Source organism: Podarcis melisellensis (genome assembly GCF_964234715.1).
Source record: "Podarcis melisellensis genome assembly, chromosome: 2".
Classification (NCBI taxonomy): domain Eukaryota; kingdom Metazoa; phylum Chordata; class Lepidosauria; order Squamata; family Lacertidae; genus Podarcis; species Podarcis melisellensis.
In genome coordinates, this window is record NC_138529.1 from 65,524,045 (window position 1) to 65,551,540 (window position 27,496).

At 40.0% G+C, this 27,496-nt stretch overlaps 1 protein-coding gene across 8 annotated transcripts in view; it reads right to left on the reverse strand.

Moving 5' to 3' along the window:
- Positions 1-27,496, reverse strand: part of EBF1 (EBF transcription factor 1) — a 375,555-nt gene that overhangs the window by 3,443 nt on the left and 344,616 nt on the right. For 4 of the 8 annotated variants that reach the window (XM_081901048.1, XM_081901047.1, XM_081901046.1 and 1 more), the window contains exons 12-16: positions 18,142-18,207; positions 15,865-16,042; positions 13,731-13,910; positions 8,363-8,557; positions 7,987-8,055 (exon numbers count right to left, since the gene is read on the reverse strand). In XM_081901048.1, the coding sequence (XP_081757174.1) occupies positions 7,988-8,055; positions 8,363-8,557; positions 13,731-13,910; positions 15,865-16,042; positions 18,142-18,207 (687 nt within the window). In that variant the 3' untranslated portion in view covers position 7,987. The remainder of the gene's footprint in view (positions 1-7,986; positions 8,056-8,362; positions 8,558-13,730; positions 13,911-15,864; positions 16,043-18,141; positions 18,208-27,496) is intronic. The other 4 variants (XM_081901052.1, XM_081901051.1, XM_081901050.1 and 1 more) reach the window with 1 other exon arrangement.

The window sequence follows — 27,496 nt, forward strand, 5'->3', positions numbered from 1 at the left end:
ATGTATATGCCTGGATATTTTTTTAAGGGCTTGGGATAATACATCTCCCAAGCATATTTAATGGGATGTAATTCCCATGTAATGCTTACAGGAGACTTACATCTTTCATTAAGACACATGCTTAATGAAGGTCAGTCCAAACTTCAATCCAAAGTTCCTTAAGCTTTAAGAAATCAGTAGAAAGTTTTACAATAATCAAGCACATTTCAGTAAAAAGTCTGTTCAATGGCAATTAAAATCAACATTTTATAATTTTAAAAAAATCAGACGGCTGCTTACAAATATGGTTCCTCTTTTATTTGTTTTAAAGGTTGGAGGATGGGGTGTCATTGTAAAGGAACTTGCAAAGACTAAAATGTAACTGCAACATTCTTTGATCACACAGAAAACTCTCAACTGTCAAACTGTAACTTTGGGCAATCCTTAACCCCCAACCCAACATAGTCTCAAACTATTGTGGCCATCTATGTAAGAACATAACAAGTTCAGACCAAAGGTCTCTCTAGTCTAGCATCCTGTTTCTGATGGTGGCCTGCCAAATACTTTCAAGAAACCTGCAAGCAGAGCATGAAGGCAAATGCCCTTCCCAAATATTGTTGCCTCCACTACAGTACTAATGTTCTGAGATATACTCCCTCTGGACTTGGATATTCTATTTAGCTATCATGGTCGATAGCCATTGGCAGACTTAACCTTCATGAAATTCTCTAATCATGTTTTCAGGTCATCCAAGACAATGGCCATCACAACTATTTGTGGCGGTGAACTCCATAAGCTTAATGACACATTGCATGAAGAAGTATTTTCTTCTGCCTGTTGTGAATCTACTGCTAGCCAGTGTCATTGGGTGAGCCCAACTTCTAGTGTTACGGAGCAGCAAGAAAACTTGTCTCCATTTTGCCAACATCATGCATACATTTATAATGTTCTGTATTCTGCGTGACTCCAAGCCCTTGGGTTTCTATTTTTCTTGGCAATACACCAACCCCCTGATCTCAAACAAGCCAGCTAGTGAACAGTCCAGAAGCCCTTGCCTTTTTTTAGCTGTATAAATGGTTTACACCTGGTTGCGGTGGCATTATGCTGCCGCAAATCTGGCTCACTTGGAAGCAATAATGTATGCAAATGTTGAATATATGAGTCTCTCAGGTTGTGCAGTTAGCTTGCCAGCTGCCACGATGTATGTGTGATGTTGGCATTGAAAATTGCCATGCTAGGAGGCTTGCCCGGGTAATTAGGGCTTGCATAAATTACCACTGCTATGAAGGAGCTCCCACCACAAGGAAGCAGTAACACCACAGCTGAAAGCTATATATCCCATTCCAGTTCAACCCTTGAAAAGATGTCATTTGTGACTGATAAATAATTTCCCACTAAAGTTGAATTCATTCCCCCCCCCAAGACATCTTCAGTAGAGTGTTTTGCATCACATGGTGACTCAAATAACTCAGTCCAGTCTTCAGACAAATTAAGCTAGAGTCTTTCCTTTTAAGCCAATTTAAAATCACATTGACGGCAATGGGACAAAATTGACTCACTTCAAATTAATCCATACATGCATCAGGATGTTTGGACATTTAGACCTAGAAAGATCAGCAGTGATAATCTGGTCTCAGCCTTTCTATGTAATGCCCAAAATGACCTAGTGTAAGGAAACACATCCTTAAGCTGGGAGTTACATATGGTTGGTGGTGACTGTGGTCACAAGGTCACCTCTTTAAAATGCCAGCTGCATACCATCTCAAACAGCTGGGCAGATTTCTTGGGGAAGAACTCAGACCCATAACTGATTCAAATTCACTGTGCTTTAATTGCAGTTGCATTAATTTGATAAGAACCAAGCAATGTGAAAGACTTGCAGACCAGGGAGTGGGAAGGAATGTTTACTCCACAAACATCGCCATATGTGCATGAATTACAAGACTAATCAGCAAGAGGGAGGCAGTTTAAGCAAACAGCAATGACTAAATGAAGTAAAACAAAAGACGAAAGGATGAAAATAAATTATGCATTTGGAACTAGGCATCATAAGGATATGACCTGTTGTGGTAGCACAACAGCCATTTCCTTTAAAAATAAATCTGGAGTCTCTCTCCTGATTCTTCAAAAGACCAGCATAGTGTGAATAAAGCCTTTACAAGCAACATATTTCTTTCATCTCTGATGAAACTGTGATCAGAGATTTTGGAAGAAGGAACACATATAAGAATATGGTCACAGGTTAAACTTTGCACTGTTTAACATTTTGAATGTTTAAATATTTATTGAAAATTTGGAAGTAGCAGGAAAGATGGCTTATCGAGACACAGAAAAGCTATTACTATGTCAACAGTTTTGGAATGATCTTGATATTTCCAAGCTAGAGGAAACATTAGAACATAAGAACCAACTGCTGAGCCAGGCCAAAGGCCCATCTAGTTCAGCATCCTATTTTCACAGTAGCCACCCAGATGTCTTATGGGAAGACAACAAGCAAGACCTGAGTGTAACGACACTCTATGCACTTACAATTCCAGCAGCTGGTATTCAGAAGCATATTCATTCGACAATGAAGGCAGAACATAGTCATTGCTATCCTTATCCACCATGAATTTGTCTAGCCAATTGGTGGCCATCACTAGGTCTTCAGGGAATGAATTCTACTGCATCTTGTGAGGGCAAATTAATTTTTTTGAATGAACATTTACTAACTGCTAAACGTCTCCATGGCATTAGACCACAGTACTTGAAAGGCTGCCTTTTTTCCACACCAGTTTGCCTCTTCACTGAGGTCATCTTTTGAGGCTGTCTCCTCCTGGTGCTTCCACCAACTGGGCTGCAGTGCAGCCATGGGTTGTGACCAGGAAAACCTTCCAAGACAAGAGTGGGAACCCATTTTACATTCTGACTTCCATATGCCCTTCTTAGCAGCTTTTTGGGAACCACATGCCGGTGGTGGGAAGAGCAGGAGTAAGGGTGAGCAGTGGAATGATATCTTAAAAATTGGGAATTAAGCTTAGAGCCACACTAAAAACTTTCACAGGGTTACAGCCATAACAATGGCTGTGCATTTATGCATTATGCTTTTTGCCCATTTTATAAGCTCCCCCCTTCCACACTGAACTGCTATGTATAATATTTGCAGAATAAATACAGTTTGTTTTAATTCATACTGGGGGAATTATCATGTACTGCTGTACTGGATGACCCTTGCTCCAAAAACCATGGTCAAAATTAAAGGGTCCAGGAACTCAGACCAGACCAAATTTCATAAAAATCACACACAGACTTTACTAAAACAAAACTTTACAAGAGAGGAAAAACTCCAAATAATCACACAGATTAAAGTAGCTCAGAAGGTAAGAGAACAAACACTAACTTATCCAGCTAATTAACATAAACGCTTACTCTTAAATCTCAGTAGGCTGAGCAACAGAACAAGTTGCTATCAAAAGCCCAAATACCGTATTTTTTGCTCTATAGGACACACTTTTCCCCCTCCAAAAATTAAGGGGGAATGTGTGTGCGTCCTATGGAGCGAATGCAGTCTCCCTGGCTTCAGTGATAGCAACGCGAAGCCTCCAAAGCACAGAGGGAGTGTTCCCTCTGCGCTCCGGAGGCTACACGTTGCTTTCACTGAAGCCTGGAGAGCAAGAGGGGTCGGTGCGCATGGGTGCAAGACCATGGGTGTTCACCTCTTCCACCCAATTACCTTGTGACACCAGCCTTGAAGCCTTTTACGGGAGACAGCTGTATCTAAGCTCGTTTCTTCTGAAGTTCTAACCAATTCCCATAAACCAGTCTTAAAGGGGCGATAGCACTCTATGGCACCACATATACCAGACTAATGTTATAGCCCAGATGATACTAGGAATTCTTTCCTAAGAGGTAGTTAAGGCATTCTGTGTCCAAACAGAGTGGTGGCTTACTAAGATTCTTGTGGATTTTGGAAACTTCACTAAGAAATTGCCAGACGTATGGTATCAAGCTGGGTGGGAGAAACTCTCTGTGGCTAACCTGTATCACTTTTGCACTTACTACACCTTACCCCGAATAGGTAATTTTGACTGTCCTTTCTAGAACATCATTATTAGGCTGTTAACAATAAAGGAGCACCTGGAAGTGAATAAAATGTTTTTACAGATTTTCTGTATTGGGCATTTGTTAACTCTGCAATGATTTTCTAAGCAAATACAATTTCTCCTTTTAGGAAAGCTTAACATTTCACTATGGCTAAATGCAAGAAACTGTGCCAGTGGAAGAGAAATGGAATATAACACAGCATAAGCGCAAGGTTTTCAAAGAACAGCTACCATTACTATTGCTGAAGAAGCCTAATACTTCTGAATTAAATTACAAGTCAAAAGGCAGAATGACGTTCGGAATTTCTTTCTGCTTAAAAGGTTTCTTATTTCCATTCTGCCAAGGCCTTATCATGCTACTTTTGTACTTTAAGTGTCTTGGTTACAGGACCACCTAGGCTTTTTTCTGGTTCAATGTGAAATTGATTCTGAAAAGGGAAATATCACAGGATTCCACCACCCAAAACGTGACAAAAGCAAAATGTATTTTTTACAAAAACAAAATGAATTATATGTCTCCATCATGTTCTAATTTATATAAGGATAACCTATGATGATGATCTATAAAAGAAAAAAAGATTTCATTCTATATTCCACACAAAAACTGTGTGGTAAAAACACCACTAACAATGAAATATGACTGTTGTTCTAGTGAAGGGTTTGGATCAGGCTTCCTCAACCTTGGCCCTCCAGATGTTTTTGGCCTACAACTCCCATGATCCCTAGCTAGCAAGGCCAGTGGTCAGGGATGATGGGAATTGTAGTCTCAAAACATCTGAAGGGCTGAGATTGAGGAAGCCTGTTCTAGTAGATGCTGCTGCTGCTGCTGATTTTATTATATTTATACCCCACCTATCTGGTATGTGACACCCATGGTTTTATTCTCATGGATATGGCTTTTCACACTTGGCATGGTTATCTGCAAAAGTGCATGTACAATTTTAGCAAAGCAGATCTGAATCATTGTTGCACAATGCATGACTACTATTATTGCAATTATGTATTAGAGAGCATAAACAATTGCTTTAAATGTACAAAGCCTTGCCAAGGAAGTGATCACTTCTATCTCCAACAGCAACTATGAGCTTTATTTTGGGAGGTGAAAATCACTCTGTTCATGTACTACCTACGCAGCCAGTATCTTAAAACAAGAAATATAAAATCCTGGGCATGGCGAAATCAAAAGCAACAGTTTGAAAACTGCAAGCTCCAAGCTCCTGCTGTTCTATTTCTCTGCTCGCACCACAAGCAGAAGTAAAACTGGAAGGTTTTAGGTCTGCAGATTTTAATTCCACAATATTAATATACAAATCAATGTCACCGTAGTGAGCATAGCTGCAAAAATGGAGAGGACTACTAGCCAAACATTGGACATGACCCTTTAAATATTCCACTAAATCAGGAGACAGTGTTACTGTAGCTCATTATTTGCCCTGTCACGCTCTCCCTCCCAGGTGTATCACCTAGCAGGTGACTAAGGCGGCAGAAGGAGCCTCACTTGCCTTGCCTCCTGTTAGGAGATTTAAAGGACTATGTCTGTTATTCAGATTGGTAGGTGGGTGTCCTAACTAAGGTTACTAGGAAAGGCATATCTGTTCATAGACCAGAGATCACTTGTTGATCAGATATAAGGCTTGTGTCTAATATATCATCCATGATTAGCTGAACTGAAGCTTTATGACAACTATGTTTGAGACCCATACTATTTCTAGAAGGAGGTCACAGCTTCTGTAACCATGGGGGTGGGGAGCTTACAACTGAGAATGCTTCCCAGTTTAAACTGCAAATCCAAAATAGTGGAGGGAATGTTAAAGAGGTCTGTGAGTTTTCATTTTCTTTGGGTGCAATTTTTCCAGCATAGCTCCCTTCAAAACATCATTTATTTCAAGTAAGGCTTGCATAAGCTCAGTTCTTTATAGATTGTATACTATATGGTTAAAAAAACAACAACCCCACTCTGACTTGTCTTAGCCTTCAGATTTATGCCCTGGGTTGTTCAGCTTCTAGTACACAGGGTGAAGCACTTGTCTTTAGGCATATTAAGTGCCTTTTGTTTATGAATGAGCACTTTTCATTCTGCTGGTACATTTAACATTGAGAATGTTTTCACCTATGGTTGCAAAACCTGGCTGCTCACTCTCAGAGATTCATGACATGACCCAAAAAGAGTCTCTGATATGTGTCTATTTAGGATAGGTGATTTCTGAATTAAGCTCATGGAAAGTGGCTTAAGGCGATGGGGCAAAAAAATCATCTACAATTTGTCACCACATTCTGTGAAGACAGACAGACAGACAGACAGACAGACAGACAGATGATAGAAGAAAGAAAGTAGGCAGGGGGAACTACAGATGCACCAGTAACCTCTTCTACCTCCGGCACAGTTTGAGGCAGCTGGTGATTATGAGAACTCTTCTTATCTAAGTGAGCATGAAAATGTATATTCCTCTCAGTGTTTCAGAGTGTGGTGTAGTAATTATGAGGGAGGGTTAAGCACAGTAGGGCAGACGTACAACAGACACCAGCAACCAGTGAACAGGGCGGATTCTGCTTTTATGGTGTATACCACACATCCAGGTGTTGATTCCCTTTCTCATTGGCTGGATGTGCAGCCCAATGCATCTATGACAAGTAATGTTTTAGGACATACAGACAAAACACAGCATTTTTATTCAAATGTGGGCATAACCTTATTGAGGGTGGACTCAGGGCAAACTTTGAGTGCTCTGACATAGAACGTATATTTGGCAAAACTGTAGCTGACCATAAGCACTCTTATCACTTTTAAGTGAATTGTTCTCTGCTGTCTTAGAACTAATTATCTGAATTTTCCTGCACACACAAGCTTCCTTCCTATCTACATTGATATCTGCAATGTGCAAATTAACTATAAAAAGAGAGGGGAAAATGAAAAAAGAAATTTAATAATATACTATAAGGGGCAGGTACGCGGCCACAAAGCCCCCTCATTTGTAGGAGGGCTTCAAAGTGAAAATCTCAGATGACTATCTAAAACAGGCATAGGCAAACTCCGGCCCTCCAGATATTTGGGACTACAGTTCCCATCATCCCTGACCACTGGTCCTGTTAGCTAGGGGTGATGGGAATTGTAGTCCCAAATATCTTGAGGGCTGGAGTTTGCCTATTTCTGAAATCCACCTCAGTTGGCTGTTTCTCATTTCCCCAACTGCTCCATGTTGAAATGTAGGATAGGCAATGCCAATACAACTGTAACACAGAAAGCAGCAGGCCTACTCTGCCAGTATGTATTATCCAATATTCCTGATCCAAACTTGGCTGTGATAAGCAATGATCCATGTCTGCTCCCTTTTGGAAAGTGCCTTGTCCCTTTTGGTACACTATGAAAGCCAACAAGAGACTCAAGCACTCTTCAAGTGGGACTGGAACACTGGAGGGAAATCACAGTACAAAACAGGACTCTCCACTTTCAGGAATCATGGCATGGGCTTCCAGGCACCCACTAAATTTGACCTGAACCTAAGGTACATAGATAGTTTGGAAATCCATAGCCATCTGATTGCTGTATATGTGAATGATATAGAAAAGGGGTGAAGTATTAGGGAAAGCATCAGTTTAAGTCAATGGGATGACATAAAAGTGTAGGTTTCCAACAGCTGAAGAGGTTTCTGAGGAGACACGGGGGTTTGCAATACAAATTAGCTGACATCCAGAACATTAATCACAATGAGCTAATGCCATACAAGGTAAGAAGCTGGGAAACCTTACATGAATGTAGAACGTGCCATATATAATTTGCTATCACATGCAAAGCAAATGTTGCTGTGGTTTGCTTTCTGTGATGAACCCCCACAAACTTTGCTGCTATTAGTAGAGATATTCCACATGTGGACATGACAAAGGAAAAACAAAATTAAAAAAAGGAAGGGAAGATTGACTGACGTACTTCAGGAGAAGGCCAGACCCTGGAGAGACCCTGCAGTGGAGTACTTGCTAGAGTCCACAAAAGACTGGTCTGATAAAAGACAACAACAAGGAATAAGAAAGGAAAGAAAGAGAAAGGCTGGTATTAGTAAGCTGCAATATCACTCATTTTAAGCAAACACTCAGACCATGCTTTTTTTTAATAAAAAAAGACACAGCATCTCAGTTCAACAGGGCAATGAAAGCAGGCTGTTTTGCCAAGCAAGGGAATGAGGGCACTTATCAGTGACACATAGAATGCACAGGCCACATTGTAGACTGCCAAGGCCTGTCACCCTTTGGATGAGATGCAAGAAACAAAGGTGATGTAAAACAGTATGATGCCCAGGTTGGCCTACCTTGCAGGCTATTCCCATTGGTGCTGGTACAGGTGGGGGGAGGGGAAGTCTGCGGTCTAACAACAGGAGCAAAAGCACTCTTCTGTTTCACTGCTGAGACCATGTTGGCTGGTGAGAAGGAGAAGATCCCGGAGGAGCTGCTACAGTTAGAAGGGAGACTAGTGGAGGAGGCCATTGTTGGGCTGGATGGCACGACTAGAGCAAAACAAAACACAGAGGAAATACTGGTATCAAGATTTTGAATAGAAATGCAAAAAGGCTTGAGTTTTGAGAGTGCCACCAAGACTTCTTTAGCAGATATCCAGGGCTCTTGGTGGTTTTGTTCTCAGGACATCTGATGACCCTTAGCATGGCGTTCTTGCCAACAGCTATTCCCTTACTGGAAAGTTGAAGCCAGAATCCCAGGTCACGTGGGAAGGAGAGCATGACATGGCTCATTCCCATTCCAGCACTCTCATGGGATCCAGGGCTTCTGGTATTACTTATGAGGTGGCATGAAATCATAGAACTGTAGAGTCATCTAGTCCACCCCCTGCAATGCAGGAAAGCAAGAGAAAGCAGCTTTACCATTCTGTGAAAATAACATCAGACAGGTCCCCATCATCACTCTGGGCTATCGCACAACCTCCACGTATCTTGAGATAGCTCATTAAAAATGGTAACAACTATTGGCTCCGTGTCGTTTTCCTAAAGAGAGTCAACTTGTCAAAACTGAATGTTTGCACTCTTCACGCCCCATCTGCACAGTACATTTACAGCAGTATCATACCACTGAAAACAGCCATGGCTTCCCCCATAGAATCCTGGGAACTGTAGTTCGCTAAGGGTGCTGAGAGTTGCTAGGAAGACCTGATTCCCCTCACAGAGCTATGGTTCCCAGAGTTACCTGAAAAGAGGGATTGAGTGTTAAAGCACTCTGATAATTTTAGCTCTGTGAGGGATCTCAGCACCCATAACAATTGTTCCCAGGATTCTTTGGGGGAAGTCATGACTGTTTACTTTGGTATGATACTGTTTTAAATGTATAGTGTACATGGGACCTCAGACAACATTGGTGGAAGTTAATTGTGCTTCCCCGGGTGGTCACACAGCTGCATCCAAGAGGCAAATTCAATAAAATCTTACAGTCACAGAAAATTTTGGGGAGCAGGTTTCATAAGTGACAGCCTTGCATCCTCTGCAACTCTGGAAGGGACGGTGTTCGAAATTCCCATCGTTCCAGGCACATTTTGCAATGGAATTTCATTGGCACGATCAGTTTCTGAGCTCTGGATGCAGTACTGAGCCTAAGATTTCAGATTAAAACTGCAGAGTGGAAGGAAAGGAGGACCTTTTTCTGCCTCCTCACTTCTAGCTACTCTCTGAAGGCTGGAGAAGAGACCCTCTTAAGAATATTAGGGGGTGGGCAGGGGAAGGACTAGACCATGTGAAAAATGAACATAATATTTTAGCTGCGGTTCATGCAATTTCAGCACTGTATTCTTGTTATAAAAAAGTGTGCCCATAACCTAGGTTTAAGGTGCCATTTAGCTTCTAGCTTTCATATCTCAGTTTCTAACACTGGGAAGGAACACCCCTAAAAGTTAAAGTCCCACCCCATTGTTTCAGCTAAACAAACTTGTGAAAGTTTCTTTTATCCCTTGTCTTTATTTCATTTAATTTTTGTTCTGCTTTTCCTGCAACTGAACCATGTGTTTACATGTGTAGGAGGAAGTCTCTAAATAAAGAGACCATATCCCAATATTCTTCGTTTTTTAAAAAATATATATGAAAATGTTACTTTTAAAAGAAGAAAACTAAAACTGGCTGTTGTTTTCTTTGCTTGTTTTTGGTACAATATTATTTTAGTATCCAATAGATCACGACTCAGGTTGCAATCGAATGTGTAAATATGTGCACTCTCATTTGGGGCTAAAAGCTACTGAACTCAGTGGTATTTACTTCTAAGAAAACATGCACAAAATTTGGCTGCCAAGCTGCAAATATATGCACACTTAATTGGGACTAAGCTCTACTGAATGCCCATTTGAATAAACATGCATAGGATTAGACTAAAAACGTTCCTTTTTTGGCCAACCATTTTTGTTGGTCATGACAAATAAAGAAAAACCTGTGATTTTCTTCATTCTGTCAACTTGCCTGCACAGTCATGAAATTTTGGGAGGGGCAGTTGCAGACAGTTTGGGAACAGTTTTCAGTATCAACACTTCGTGACTTAGCCATGTTGGCCAGGAGTGAGGCGGTGTGTGTGTGAGTGTGAGGTGGTGGCAGCAGAAAGCTCCATGGTGGTAATAGAGTATGCAGGCAGTTATTTGCTTTGTTCCTGGTTCCATTATTAATAATAATTAAATTAGTACACTGCTCCCCAAAATTTGCGCCCCTAAATGGATCTTCTAAATTTTGTGCCCCCTTGGCATAGCGCCCTGCGCGGGAGAACTGCTCGTACCACCCTAAATCCAGCGTTGCAGTTAGCAACCAAGGTCAGCCACAGCTTGTAGGATAGTACATGCTTGAAATTTCTAAGACGTCACATTAAACCATAGATGGAAACAAACAATGGTTTCACGTGAAAGTCTAGCATGCTTCTTGCCTTGCTTATCCCCTGCTCTTGCTGCTGCTGAACCACCAGGAAATAATCCAGCCTGGTTTGTCATGAGGACCATGCCTAGCTCATGGTTTGTTTCTCTCCTAGCAAACCATGAGCGGTAGCTAAAGTTTGTTCCTGGCTCACTCCTAGTGGTGTGTTTGGGGAAAGCAAGAGCATGTTTTCAGATGTCACAGCAAGCCCAATTCAGGAGCACTGGGAATTGAGGAGCGCAGCAAGAACTTTTTTAGTGGTATGTACCATTCACATTAAACCATAGTTTGTTTTTTAATGTGATGAGTGACCTGGGCCAAATCAACTACTTTGGTTTTGAGAATCGACCTTCTTTTTCTACCTCATTGGCATTTTGTCTAAAGATAATTAATATATTTGGTGGTTGTTGGTTTAGAGCAGCTTTCCTTACTTAAAGATAATGCCAAGTTGCTCCAGAAATTTGGGTCCTGTTACTATGAGAAAAGAGAAGAACCTGGTTAGCTGGGCAAATTACCCATCCCCCCCATCTTATTTAGAAGCTGTTTATGTTTAATTGTGGTTTATGAATAATTAAATGGCAGGGGAATGAAAATTTAAATCAGCTGAACTTGAGATTATTATTTTATTTGCATTTCTGAAGATAAAAATCACCCTCTCAGAATCTCGGTGCAGGAAACTGATATCATATTTGGGAACACTGAGGAAATCAATTAATGGAAATTAAACGTTCAAAGTTTCACAGTCTGACAGATACAATCTTGGTCTGGAGTCACTCAGTTCCTGCAAGCACTTGTTAAGGTGCAGCAATCAAAGCACCTAAATTGAATTGCTACTATACAGCAATTAGTTTATTGATTTAATTAAGGATGCCACCTTTCTAATTCTCAGGTCATGATTGAAACATTTTCCAATTGAACATATTTGCCATTAATGGGACAGCAAGATCAACCAAGAAAAACCGCTCAAAGATAATAATAGTAATAATAATGGTGGTGGTGGTGAAATGAAAAGTAATATAAAGACATTATTCAATAGAAAGAAACACTTCAGAAGACAAATCAGTCCGTGATTATGAAATAGTGTATCACAGAAATCACTTTCATGGAACAAAGAATAGGGGTTAAAAATTCTATCCCATTAATTCAGTGTAATAGTTCAGAGAGTTTAATTATCATCCATTGTTATTATACTGCTATCAGAATTAAATAGTAATTCCTGGTGGAGAATTTAAGTTCTGACATGACAACCATGTAGATCTCTCTTTTTCTTTTTTACTTTAAAGACCCTTAAGCAGTGTTCGAAACTCCCATTGTTCTAGGCGCATTTTGCAACAGGGAATTTCCTTAGGGCGAGCAGTTTCTGAGCTCTGGGCGCAGTACTGTGCCTAAGATTTCAGTTAAAAATTCCTAAGTGGAAGGAAAGGAGGGCCTTTTTCTGCCTTCCTACTTCTAGCTACATTCTGAAGACTGGAGAAGAGACCCTCTTAACAATATTAGGGAGGTGGGCAGGGGAAGGGCTAGACCATGTGAAAAATGAAGACAATATTTTAGCTGCAGTTCATTCGTTTTCAGCTTTGTGTGCTTGTTATTAAAAAAGCACGCCTATACATTCCACTATTGCGCCAATACCGTAGGTTTAAGGTGCCATTTAGCTCCTAGCTTTCATATCTCAGTTTCTAACACTGCCTTTTTTAAAGTATTGGGGCAAAACTACCTATTGCGTCAGGCATGTGGTAGCAGCCACATCAGGGGCTTTGTTAAATGTAATAGTAGGTGTGGGTGGAGGTGGCGGGGCGCATTTTCATTGGAATCACAAGTGTCTGGAGAGGAGACGTTTAACCCTCTCCTAGGGCAATTCCAATGAACCTCCCCCCTCGCAAACACACTTTGCACAGCACTTCTCAAATACCCAACTATCACAGCTTGGGAAGTGCTTTGCACAGTGCTTCCCAGGTGCCTGGCGACCAGCTTCTGATGTGTTAGCACTGTTCATGATAAGCAGGTAAGGACCTAATCAACGCTTGGATGGGAGCTTCTTAGGAGCCCCAAAACTATGCCTAAGTTTTTCAAGCAGCAATTAGAATAAAACCAACAACCATAAGTACAAAGTCTATCCAGAAAATGGAAAGCAATGATCCAGATTAATGACACTTTACTGCATCAAATGCGTAACCCAATGCAGCTGCTTCCACTTGTAAATAAATAACAAAAATGACAAGCGTGAAACAAACTTTAAGGGTCTGCAATGAACTCCTAGGGTCTTACAGCGCAACCTATGTGCATCTTCTCAGAAGTAAGCTTCACTGTATCAGTGGGGCTTACTTGCTCTGCCTCAGGTTGCTGCCTTACTGTTCAATTCAAAGCATGTGTCCTTTGACTCACTGAATTTGAGTTTTTCTTGTAAATTAGTAGTTAATCATTTCTTCCCATTTCTTTGTGAGCTGCTCCAAGAACTCTTGCTATGGGGTGACTGTATGACTGCAGTTAATATATCCAATGGGAATTGAGTGAGATGCACCCTATAAGTGCATTTAGGATTGGGGCAACAGGGATGTTACAAAAGGCTTGGCCATTTATCGGTAGCAACTGCTCAACTGGAGTGAACAGGGCACTGTCCCACCATCTCCAATCTGCTATCAGCAAGCCTCCACATGCCTGCCTGCCTTTCTTACAACCAGTTCAGGGAGTGGCTCCACCTGGCATTTTTCTCCCTGAATCCCACCCTGCAAGTTTCTATGGGCACCAACCACCACAGGAAAACAATCAGCATAAATGGTGCAGAAATACGTACTGGCATAGGGAGAGTTGGCAGCAGACCCATTCAGGAAGGTTGGAGATCCACCTAAATTGGACATTCCAGCATTTCCGTAGCCATTCATGCTTGTCGTGACGGAATTGTAGTTTGTCTGCTGAGGGGTAGTGCTTGGCACGTAACCATGAGGTGACACACTGCTTGAGTTGCGAGTAAAACCTTTTTTTTTTTTGTGGAAAGTCGAAAAAGAGAAAGACACAACAGCTGTTTTTCAAGAGAGACTTTCGGAACATACCACAAAAATGCAATTCTGAGGAAAGAGAGGGGGTTGCTTTAGAAAGTTCAATCTGCAAATCATTTATGAAGTGTTGAGAACTTTTAAATAAGTGTGAGTGTTATGGGGCGCAGGAGATGTTGCAAATAGCTGGAAGATATGGCAAAGAAACAACTTACTGGCCTGAGGGATTCTATCACGGCATTCTCTATATGGTTCTGAGCCACACGCTTAACAGCCTGTTAACAATTTCTGATCAGTTCTTAGAAGCGCATTGCCCCATATGAACCGACCTGAACCCTGTGGTCCTCATCTGAGGCCCTTCTTCATGTGCCTCCTCCGCAAGAGGTCTGGAGGGCAGCAACACAAGAGTTGGCCTTTTCTGTGCTGGCTCCCGGCTTGTGGAATCCTCTCCCTAAGGAGGCTTGCCTGGCACCTTCAGTACATATTATTAGGTGCCAGGCAAAGCCCTTCTTCTTCCATGCCTGTGGGTAATTAAACAATCTATGGCCTTTTAAACCTCGGGGTGGTGGTGGTATTGCTTTTGTTTGTTATTAAGGCATGTATTTTTGAATTTTTATATTGTCAACCACCCTGTGATCGTCAGGTGGAGGGCAGTATAGAAATTTTAACAGCAGCAGCTGTAATCCTGATGGTAGGAAGGTTGGAGGTCTGATCGCCAACGAAATGGGTGGCAGTAGCCAGGGGGAAGCTCCCAAACAGGGCATTTTGGGGTGGAATGCTGGGGGCTTTGGCTCATAGGCCCAATCCCTGAACCCCTCAGCTGCAGCAGGCTGGAGCTGGTGCAGCACCCTCCCCAAAAACCCCTCCACCTTCCACCCTTGCTGGCAGGGCTTCAGATGTGGCAGTGTACCTGCCATTCCACAGCAACCCAGCCTCTATAGTTAGGATTGTTCTGCCAAAGAAAAGAGCTCGGTCCTTGCTTGTTAAAAACAGAACGTGATTAAACAAGGTCTAGAATGTCAGTTTTCAGGAATTAATTTTGGTTGCATCACTACTGATACTTCCATGGAGATAGCAATATGTCCTTGGTTATATACCTTTTGGACGTTCTAGGTGCATTTTGCGACAGGGAATTTCATTAGCGTGAGCAGTTTCTGAGCTCTGGGTGCAGTACTGCACCTAAGATTTCAGATTAAAACTGCAGAGTGGAAGGAAAGGAGGACCTTTCTGCCTCCCCACTTCCAGTTACTCTCTGAAGTCTGGCGAAAAGACCCCTCTGAAGAATATTAGGAGGGTGGGCAAGGGAAGGACTAGACCATGTGAAAAATGAACATAATATTTTAGCTGCATTTCATTCATTTTCAACTTTGTGTGCTTGTTATTAAAAAAAGCATGCCTATACATTCCATTGTTGCCCCCATAACCTAGGTTTAATGCACTCCTAGCTTTCATATCTCAGTTTCTAACACTGGGTATGAGCCAGAATGTTTACGTTAAGGTAAACTCATGCTATAAGTACTTTGGTGCAGAATGTTCAGCCTTAGTACTGAGTGCTTAATTCAAATACTTTCATTTTTTTTATTCGCTGACCATGACTCCGTTAAATATGTAAATTATCAAGTGCCCTCCACGCCAATGAAACAGCACTGCATTTTATCTCACTAGGCAAACAGATTATATGTTATGCAGGCCATGAACTGTTATGTGTACTATTCTAATGCAATTTCCCCCACCTTCTACCCTCCAGGGGACAACTCTCATCCATCCCAGCTAACATGGATGTTGGCATGCTCAGTGAAATAAATGTGCATGGTGCCTTTTACTTAGCCATACAGAGGCTCTTTGGTAAGCTCTTTGCTTTCCAATTTGTTTTAAAAAAAACCACCCAATTTTGCCTGAAGGTTTTTTTAAAAAAATGTTTCTTCTTCATCTTACCCTGATTAGTGGCCTGTGATGCTTCTGAGACATTGACTGCTAACTGACCACTAAAGGAGTTCACGCCCATCATTCCTGCGTGGACCGAAGTGTTGGCGAGCGCTGGGAGTTGGTTGTGATTGCGAGGGACGCTGTAGAGAGCTTCTGCAATATCAGCTGCTCTTTTCAGGATTATTTCCTGGGGGAAAGCGTTGAGAGATGTAACAAAGTAATTAAGAGGCAATTCACTGAGCAGTTAAGGAGCCTACACCGATGCAAGATTCAGCATATCGTCCCTCAGAACAGTGGGACAAGATTGGATTGACTTGAGGGCTGAACAAGTCATAGGTCAAACTCTAATCCACTCGGATAAAGTGATGATATGGCTGATAGTGAATTTGTGGCCTTCATTTGAAGATCCCACCCAGACTTAATTAGTTGTACAAACAATCCTTTCTAACTTTGGGTCTGTCTCAATGAAATGGGAATAATGATCTACCAAACAAGACTGCTTCAAGATTGAAGATGGATATGGCAATAGTGTTACCTATAGGTCTATAGTGGTAGAGCACATCCTTTGCATGCAAAAGATTCCAGGTTCAATGCCTGGCATCTTCAGGTAAGGATGAGTGAGAGAGGCCCCCTTATGAAATCCCAGATAGCAGTTGCTACTCAGAGTAGACAAAACTGAGCAAGGTGGACCAATAGTATGATTCAGAGTAAGGAATCTTTTATGTACTTACTAACCACAATAAGTAACCTCTAGAAACACAAATCTATGTTTGGTCAGAATTCTCCCTTATCTGACATTAATACTTTAAATAGAATTTATTAACTACTTACACTTCACAAGTATTATATATATTTTTGAGATGGTATTTTACCTTGCCAAGGGAAAATGTATGCTTTCCAATCCAGCCCTGATTTTTAATGCAAAAATATATAGGTTATAGAAAGCAAAAAACAAGTTCTAAGTGGGCTTCTCCTAGACTAGTCAGTTGTAGGTAAGGAATCTGATGTCACTGATTCGGATTTATATGAGAATCAGCATATCTTCTGGGCCAATTCACATGTTATTTTACAAGAAGTACTTTCATATTCCTCCACACACAAAAGGGTCATCTGAGTGTACAAGCAGTGACCATTTTGCACGCGGCCAATTGAAGTATGATGGCCGACATGCAACCCCCGGTCAAACAGGGAATTGCCTGTATTATGAGAGACACACGTAAAATGACCTATTCAATGTCACTATTTCGTACGAAAATCTGAATTCCCCTGTTGAGAAGGGTAATGCAGCCACTAGTTTTTGCCTGAACAGAGACCTCCTCCGTTTAGCAAAGAAGCAAGCTGTCCTTATATACTAAATACTAGATTTCTATATCATGTTGCAAACTGAGCACCATTTCCTGTACTGATATGCAGATACCTATCCTACTTGTAAGGTGGTGGATTAAAATCATGCCACCCCACACTGTGTGCCTAAAAAGCAAGTCAATGCAAAGCCCTGGCTGTGACAGAGGAAAAGTAGCTCCCTGGTTTTGAAGGCTTCCTATGCTAGGAAGGATCACTTTCCCCTTTCTGTCCCTTAATGATCACCCCTTATTTGCTGTCTACATGGGCAGGTTCACTTCTGCACAGTGCAGCAGATCACTTCTGAACATAACTGCATCTCAAAGTTCCAAACAGCAAGACCTTGAAAGGCAAAGAGAGCATTTTCGCATCTGTCCTCAATCCATGGAGTTTGCCCAAAGGTGTCTGTGAAAATGGGATGTCATCCTCTGAGAATTATTTTAGACTTTGCTGAGGTAAGACTTTGAAAAGAGCTCTGGAAACCATAATCCCATTTACCTGTGAGTAAGCCCAATAAAAGACCATGGTAATTATTTCCGAAAAGATGTGTATAATATTGCCCCATAAGTTTCATTTACTTATTTTTATTACACACTTCATGTGAACTGCTTGGCATAGGTGATATACCATCTCAAAACATATAATATTTGGAAAGCGTAAGTTTTAAAATTCTATTTAAAGTCTATAGATCTAAAAGGTATAAATCACTACCTAACATAGATTTGTATTTCTGAAGGTGACGTGCATGCAGTTTTTAATGTTTGTAAAAACAAAAGGAAAGGAAGGAAAATAAATAAACACCAACAAAACAAGCTCATTTGATTCCCTCATTTATTTTCCTTCATCTATTTTTTTTATGTACAAGTATGACTGAGAAGGCTACCCCAAAAGCATAGGTACCAACATGCTAAATATAAAGAGCTATTAAATGAGGACTGCATTTACCTGGTTGTTATGTGGCATACCATAGAGTGCTTCCACCAGATCGGCTGCCCTCTTGAGTATTACTTCCTGTCAGGAGAAGGGGGGAGAAAAGACACGCTTGTAAGAGTACAATAAACTGTATGTAGAAATAGCATTTCCCAGCATTCTCTTAGCTCTCAGCTTTGACTTGAGTATACAAGAGTCTTTAAAAGCGACCATTGTTAGTGAGCTCAGAATGTTGTTAAATCACAAGTTCATCCAGTTCATGCACAAAAGCTTAATAAAGTTTAAAGGTGAAACTTGTTTGTGCTGCAAAATAAAAATTGTCAGTCGATTGTCTGCTGTCTGCACTGTGAGTCCACTGGTGGGTTTATTGCAGGATGACCTATAGTAATTTGTTAGATTGCTGAAATCAATGTCGTTCAGAGCATGTTATGAATCCTTCTAATCTGTTTATTTGGTTCTTAATTTATATTACATAAAGATTGACCTTATCAGATCAGCTACATAGCTGTGGAATGTGTTGATCTGATAACAATGTAATATCCAACTTCTTTGGGTCATATTCCTTTGTCATGGGCAGATGCCAAAACCAGGTATTCAAACTAGCTGCAGCACCATGGAAGGAGCGGCGGGAGGGCTTTGAAGCCAAACAGCAATGCTGCAAACATGTAAGAATGTTCTTCATAGAAGTGACATTCAGAACAAATAAGGAGATGTGGCTAGATTTGGGGCATAATCCTTTAATTTTCATTGTAACTTCATCTTTCTATATTATATATCCATGCTTTTAAAACTGACACCTGCATATGACAATGCTCTTTTTTTTAGAATGAAAAAATGTGGAGGGCAAAAGTGGAAACAATAAAATACATTTGCAAACTACAGAGCATAAAATATCTTTCTACATTGCCCTCTAATGCACAGCAGGTCTCTACCCGCTCAATAAAAAAACTGATCAGGGAACTTTTTTTTTAATACGATTTGATTTCTCTATATACTACAGTATAAAAGAACAGCAAAGCTGAAGCCATATATATTTCTGCGGGTGTCTTAAAAAACTAGATGCAACATTTTCCTACTGACTTTTGAGTAAAGTTGAAAAGTTTAACTGAGAATGTTTTATACACTAGGTAGATTTTCCAACCAAAAGAAGCAGTAATGCTCAATTTTCATATACTATAGTCTCTGATCAGAAAATAGAGATATAATTGCATTCATTTTGCTGTCACCATAACCTCTTCAAAATCCTTGAACAACTCTTCAGATGACAAGCTTTTAGATGCATATTAGCATTTTTTCAATTTAAAATTCTCTACAATATACGATAAAATAGTTGTCATACTGCAGTAGCTACTTATGACATACATGATGTCCTAAATTTAAAAATGAGATGAGAGTGTGTTTGTGCATTTTGCACCCCCAGTAAACATTTATCCTTCCTTAAAACCATTGCACAGCTTCTCCTTCAGAATGCACTTTTCAATTATTTTTTCACACATGCAGCCAGGTGCATTATATAATTGATGGCTTCTGAATCAATACATTTGAAACTATTTCTGAAGAGATCACTGGCTACAGCCTTTGTCCTTTTCTGTGCTGCTTGACCAAAGCACTAAATAATTTAAAAGGCTATGAAGGGAATGCACACGATACCCATATGGAATCAGGCCATGCTGTTTTAGCTGAGCCACTTAGATTGTCAGTAAGCCTTGCCTGCCTTGTAAAAGATTAAAACTCTAGAGTAGGGGGAAGAGCTGCTTGTCAGATTTGACTCCCTCACCACCACCCAGTTTCCAGTAAACTAAAACATCTTGTTCAGGCACCACAACTTCAAAAAAAGTAAAATTGTTTTGGTGAAATCAAAGTCAGCAATGTTAGCCTTGAACAACAGTCGTAGTAATATTACTTTAACATGTACTTGCATACTCATTTTTAACCATTGTCATTGAAGTAATTATTCCTTCTCTGTTAGCATCAATTCTGAAACAAAAGATCATTTTGCTTCGAGTCTGAGCAATGATACAGGCTGCAGTCCATTTTCTATTTTATATTGGAGCAGTTAAATTCACATGAGTAGAACTCTTCATGGGAAAGTTGCTTGTAGACCACTGCTTTAATATAATTATGCAGAAATCATAAGCTCTCACTCTTAAGGAATAAATAAGTAACTTATAGTAAACGACAGTGCAAATAAAAAAAATAAAAATAGCCATGGTTTTCCATGTAGTTTATTACTGGAGTACATTCAGTAAGTGCTGTTATAATTTAGAGCTATTCGGTGTTTGTGATTTCTTTCTTTTGAAACAAGCAATTGCCTATACAAGGGTTTTGCTTTTTTTTTGCTTTCTTAAACAATATTTCTACATAATAAAACCTTTTTCGTGGCTGACACTTTTAGGTTAGGAATGCAGATGTTGCACAAAAACTCCTTTGTCAGATAATTCTAAGCTTTTACTCTAAAGAGGATCATAGCATCTATATTCAGATTAGTCTTTAATAAAACACACAATAATAATCATTTAAAAAAAATCAGTTCCCATTCAGCTACCATAGCTAATAGTGTCATTGCCTCAAATGAAAAGCAGCCCCTAAAAGTCTTCTATAAGTTACTGCAACAGACCTTGCAAGGTGCTTGAATTGCGGTAACCAGAAAATTGTTCTCACCTCCATGTCATTACGCTCCCAGTGAACCAGCCCCCGAGCGTGTTTGTGTTCGGGATCTAATATATTGCCTTTCAATCAGAGCTGAGAGCCACTGAACACATAGACAGAACATGACGAGCAGGTCAGGAAAGCAATAAAGATTTTACAGAGCTGTCCAAGGTGCTAAATTTACTCAATAATGGGTTTGGCACCATAGTGTTAACCTCTCATTTACTACCAGTTTGAGAGACTAAATTGAAGTAGCTGACTTCATTTACCTTGAAATGTATATTTTATGACATTATGTAAGTAGATTGAAAGGGCACTGCAGCTTTAACAATTTAAGGGCTAAAGCATGTTTAAGATGAAGCCTGGCTATTTATTGTATATTGCACTTAATATTAAAATGCACTGATTAAATTTGTAAATGGTATTATAAGAAAGATAGCTAATATAAAAAGATCTATGCCTTTGAAAATCGAAGCGATCTTGCGCCACTGAAAGTGTGCACAGACAGAGAGGCAAAGTTACATAGAAAACATTTTTTCAAACCCATAACCCTTGTCGTTAAACATACATTGGTGCAATTCAACTAAATTAATAATATGCTGTTTAATAAGATAGTCTTGGATGAAAAAATCAAGACAGTAAAGTGCATTAAAAATGTTAAGAAAGTATATTTCATTTTCAAAAGCCATTCAACCATTTTTTTCACTGAAAAATCCTATGACATAGGATTCTGAGTGATGGTTTTCCATTTCTCTCCTAGCCAAGTCCACAGGACTAAGGAACCTGTCCATGTCCTTTTTCATTTAGTACTTCTGGGTTTAAAATTATCTATGCTATAATTCTTTACATACTTATCAGGGGATAGGTTCTAATGAACACAGCATAACTGATATTTGAATGGCCATGTATAGGGTTATGCTGTTTGTCTTCATGACAAATAATTAAGACTGGAATTATGTAACAGTTTTTTAAAGAAATGTGATACAGGCATCATCCCGTAGTGTCTACACTCATTTCTTTTGTCTCACTATCATCTGCTCAGATTTCGCGAAATGTTGAAGTGCTAGGAAAAAACCCTGTAAAATCTGGACAGAGATGAAAGTGGGATAAATGTGCCACTTCAATGGTTTGCAAAATCTGTATGAGCAGATGGTCAGGAGACTCAAGAGTGTAAGCCATGTTGTTCTCACTTTATGATGATGGGCTATCAGGGTTCCCCCCCCCCCCCGCACTTGGGGGGAAAGAAGGTGGGTTAGCTCTGTGGGGTGCGGTTCCATTGGAAGACTTTCTCTGAAGTAGCCCCACATCAATGGACTGACCTTCCCTCTTAGGTGTGTCTCATCTCAACATTTTTTTTCCTTTTTGTTGGAAGATGAAGACACACCTGTTTGTCCAGGTTTGGGGAAAGGGGTGAGGTACACTGAGTATGGTTTGTTTTTGCCACCGCTTATTGTTCTCTGATTTTATTGTGAATTATATTGTTGTTGCTGCATTTTGCTTGTTTTATATTGTTAATTTTGGTTCTAATGTGTACGTATTTGCTGCTCAGGGACCTTTGTGCGAAGGGCAGATTATAATGTTCCTGATAAATAAATGAATGAATAAAACTATTAGCCCTCCTCAGAGAGTAAGAGGACCACAGGTCACGGGCAGTGCTGGAGCTGCTTTCATGTTATTACCTGCAGGGGCCACATTCCTCAGTAAACTCAACCAGCAACAAGGAAAATTCCACAGAAGCGGAAAGGCTTTTGGCATGGAGTTTATTTACTGAGATTGTTCATAAATTGGTTATAGGCCCAAGCTGTCAGTTAATGCACCATAGTTCCCCAGCACTAGCAAGGGTAGAAACACAATGTTGAGAGCAAGAAGAGGAACAATATGTGGCTGAGGATTTGCTCTTGGTGCTGGGTATTTATTTCTGTGTTCAGTGTGCCCTCTTTGAAAGAATATTGAAGAGCCTCTAGATTGCTATATTTATAGTAGCACTGTTGTGTTTATAAATGTTTGGATTACAGGTTATTATTATTATTATTATTATTATTATTTCTGGTACTCCTTCCTTTCACCAAGGAGCAATCAGAGACATTTCTAACCCACCCAAACAGACACACTTCCAGAAAAATAACGCAACTTGAAGGGGCTGAAGTGCCCTCACCATCATGGCAACCCCAAAGGGGTAACCTTCCTTTTTGTGTCGTTCCCTCTGGGGGTTGCCTCCCATTTGGATCTGTCCACAGTGCCTCAGCAGGGCTAACTTTGTAGCTCTCTAGTCAGATGCTAACTAGCTAGAGCTGCTTCCACCCAATTCCTTCATGGTTCTGCCCCAACACCATCAAGGGCTGGTCGGGATACTGAGGAGACTTTAGAGTTAAATTCATAGAACCCCCGTCCCCCACCTACCTAAGGGTTTCTATAGCAATAGCTAAAGTGTATTTGTTTGGCTTTTGATGTGGATTGCACCACAGAGGAATCCATTAAAGCATGAAACTTGCTTTAAAATGAATTATAATCTCCTATATAAGTGCCCAGTGCTTTGTTGGCTGAGCCATTTCCCTGAGAATGAAAACCATTTGCCATATATGGTTCACTGGGGTTAAGCTTCATCATGATAACTATATGTTGTGCTCCTTCTTGGGAAAAATGCTACAATATTCTCATTGATCTCTGGTTTCATATGTTAAAATGAGTAGAAAGTAATTGTGCATGTGGACCCTGAATTTACCTGATGCCAAGAAATTTCAAGGAATTAGTTACAGGTAGCATGTTTTTTCTTCCTTTTCATGAAAGAGCTGCCACTATATATAAAGCTTATCACTCACCTAAAGCACTAGTATACTTATACAGATTCTCTAGCAAATCATGAGTATTTATAATGGGTTGTCTAGATATCATATCATCTTCTAATGCTCTATTAGCTCAGCACTGTGACAAAGATAAGAAATTGAGAGAAATCATTCATCTTGTAGAAGAGCTTAATGAAGATGATGTCATTCAAAGTTTCCATGCTTCCATCTTTAGCTGATGGACTCTGACTCCTAGTTTCTTGTTTCATGGGTGCGGCAAACAAATGCACAGTTATATTCTAAATATAGCCTCTGGAGGGTGGTTTCTTTCTTTTTTTGGCAGGGGAGAGAGCTTTGGAAATTTTAATTTAAAAGCATAATAATACTAAGACTGCCAACCCATACACATTTATGTGTAAATCAGTTTCATAGAACTCATTAGTGGGATTAACACAAGTAAAAAGATGGCAAGGATTAGGCTGCAAAATTTTAACTCCTTTTACATATTAAGACATGAATATGTTTGTTCCACGTCAGTGTTTTTAATTGTTAGGGCTGGGTAAGCATTCTTTTTCAGGGAACGTTCAAAATCAATATACCAACTCAAATTAAATTTTCAAATATTTTAAAATAGACTTTAAAATTATATTCTTTTGAATAAAGGGCATGGGCTTACCCACTATATTCATAAAGGAATGGACACTCTTCTTCTTCCATGACAGGAAATGAGGGAATCACCAGCATTACCCTCTCACTGTGCCCCTCCTTTGAAGTAAATGATGGCCTTGGATGCTGGTGCCCATGGAAGAACAATTCACATGCACAGTCTGAAATATTTGCATAATATGGATGAAAAACTCATACAGTGGTGACTGGTCTAATAGGAAGCATCTCCATTCTCTTCATCACTGTGGGCCTAACTCAAGGTTTCTCAAACTCAGGTTTCCATTTGTTTTTGGACTACAACTCCCATCATCCCTAGCTAGCAGAACCAGTAGTCAGGGATGGTGGGAACTGTAGTCCAAAAACAGCTGGAGACCCAAGTTTGGGAAACCTTGGCCAAATTACTTGTTATGGTAATATGATTAGCAAACAGGCAGAAGGTGTTTTTTAACATTAAAAATGCAGGGTTGTGGAAATGTGCCATTTGAGGAAGAAAATGTTGAGTCAGCAAAAGGAAAAAATTGTCACCCCATGTTGTCTCAATATGAATTTCAGACTGGATATAATCTTGGATATTAACTATTGCCCCATAGATTGACCATAGGATTTATTTATTTATTAGATCTGGCTGCTAAGGTAGTTTAGGTAAAAGGACAGAATTCAGATTTGGGATAGTTATCTAGAATGATTTACTGGGAGCCAAAGTTCGTTCAGCAAACTGAATTCTGAGTTTGCTAGGTACTTAAGCTTCCTTCTTCTTCCTGTTATGTAGCCTCTTCTTCCATGTTATTTGCAAACAGACTTTTTTCCCCTAAAAGCAAATAACATTGAAATGAGCACTAAATTTGCACTACATTCTGCAATATTTCCAGAAGTGGCATTAATGTCATGTGAAAGCTTAAAGATTAAGTGGAAATTAAAAGTCAGGGAAACATCAGGAAAATGAAATAAATGGCTGTGTGAATGCTCCCATCTGGGCATTAGTATGTGACCCCACAGCTGAGTAAGCTAGCCTGTTGCCAAGTGAAGGTAAAATAATAATATTGAGCTAGCTTGGTTTTTCCTCCCTTCACCCATCAAGTATAAAGATGTATTCTAGTATGCAAGACTCACTTAACGAAGGAGGACTAAGGTCTCTCCCAGCTGTAATGGTCTCCACAGCCTTCATCCAAACTGAAGATCACAGCCTATGCCTAAGGCACTAACAAAAACACTCAGGCATGACCTTGCCACCTGCTCCACATTGAACCAAGCTTATAAATAAAATATAGTAAGCATATATGAGACAGCAAAATCTTTGAAGGGTAAATGCATGCAGGCATCAAGCCATGAATATATTGTGAATCAATGAGAAAGATCTCTCTTGATCACAAAGGTGATAATGCTATAGCAGAGGGGAGAAAAATCTCATGCACAGAGTTTTATGCTGTAAATGCTGAACAGTAATAGGATTTAAGTCCACTGCATCTTCCAAAACGTTTTGCTTTGGCAAAGGCAGCCTTTGAAGCATAAAAAAGGGGCCAGGAGCAAGCAGCTCTTTCCCATGCATCATTTATACTTTCAGCAAGATGGCAATCAGTGCTGGGGAATCAGAGCTGTTCCAGTAGGTAAGGATGTCTGGCCTAGTCTCAGCATCCCTGACAATTGCAGTGTATTGGAGATGCCCTTACATTGCAGTTTTTCTCTGTTGACTCCCTCCCTCACACTATCTGCATCAAGGTTGGGGGTGGATCAGGCCAGCAGTCCCTGATTTTGGAGCATAAGTACCTTGCATCACAAACCATAGGAGGGTTAGATAGGTATATACATATAGTCCCTTTTGCTGCCTTGGACACTCAAGTTGCAGGAAGGATGGGAGGAAGACTTCACTGCCTACAGGTGGCGCTTGAATTTAACTGGGCTGAATACAAATAGTTGTAAATCAACTTATTTGAACAGGGCTGTCTAATATATACCAGCTCTTTCTGCATTAACCCATAAACCCCTTTTGGGTTAAAAACTACAATAAAAATAGAATGTAGATTAAACAGGTGTGTTTTTTTTAAACCCATCAAGAATATCTTCTGGGATATAAATCTCAGATAAGAAAAGAGACTTGTTAGATTCTGCAAAATGGCTGGTTTTTAATGGGACAAATGAAAGTGGCAAAGTAAAAAGGCTGTGATAGGATGACCTCTGGTGATATTTGGCTACATATTGTCCAGACTGAATGAAGCAAAGACTGAAATAATGTTGGGAGGTTTTCATATTAGAGTGTTAAAAAAACCTGCTGTGTCATAACCCCTACAAACGAGTACATTCGCTTACATTTTATCATAGGCATAATTTTTAAAAAAAGTCTCTAGGAAGGGGCATTCTCATTACAATAAAGGACCACTTTAGACCCAATTGAAATGAAAAGAAAGAGCACAGCTTACATCTAGATACCAAGTGGTAATTTCTAGGGAAGCATAAAATGCCAAATGTGTAACAATTATGTTTTATAACTCTGTGTTCAAAGGACTTAATAGTATTTTATTGCACAGAGAGGCTTCAGCTCAAGCAGACCTATTTTACTGGAGTGCTCCCTGCCTTATGTTGTTAAAGCACTTCATCAACTTTCTTTCTTATTATCAGCAGGAGAACAACAAGATTAATTTCTGAACAATCTAAGTGGCCCTAAAAATCTGGCAGTAACTAATTTCACGAAGCAGATGTCTAAGCTAAACCGATAAACAACATTTCCTCAAAAATATCGGGGGCATAAGGTACTTGATATTAGCCCCTCCAGCATTCTGATAACTATCACTACATTTAATATTATTGTTCTGCCTGGCTTCAGTGATGACAGATACCACCATTCTTCCTAAGCATATATTAATAACATTTAGGCGTAGAGGAGGGGAGTGTGGAGGGCCTGTATTGTTTATTTTATCCTCAACACTGGTCACAAAAACATTGACAATATTTTCATTGCTACTTGCTCTTCATTTTTAAATGAATAAATAAAAACAAACAGCTTGGGAAAAATTTGATCAGCTACCAGGCACAGTTTAAGATTCCCTGGGCAATATACAAGACCATCAGGGTGGAAAATCAAAACTGTGACATACTGAAATGTGTTTCTTTAAGCAAACAAAAACAAATTGCATTGCACACTCATATTGTATGAGCCAGATCTATCCCATACAAGTGTATCACCTACAGTATCTTAATCCATCAGCTAGAAATCATGAATATGGTTACCGCCTAGGCAAAGGCAGACCGCATAGATCTTTGTTCTAAAAGGCAGTCTT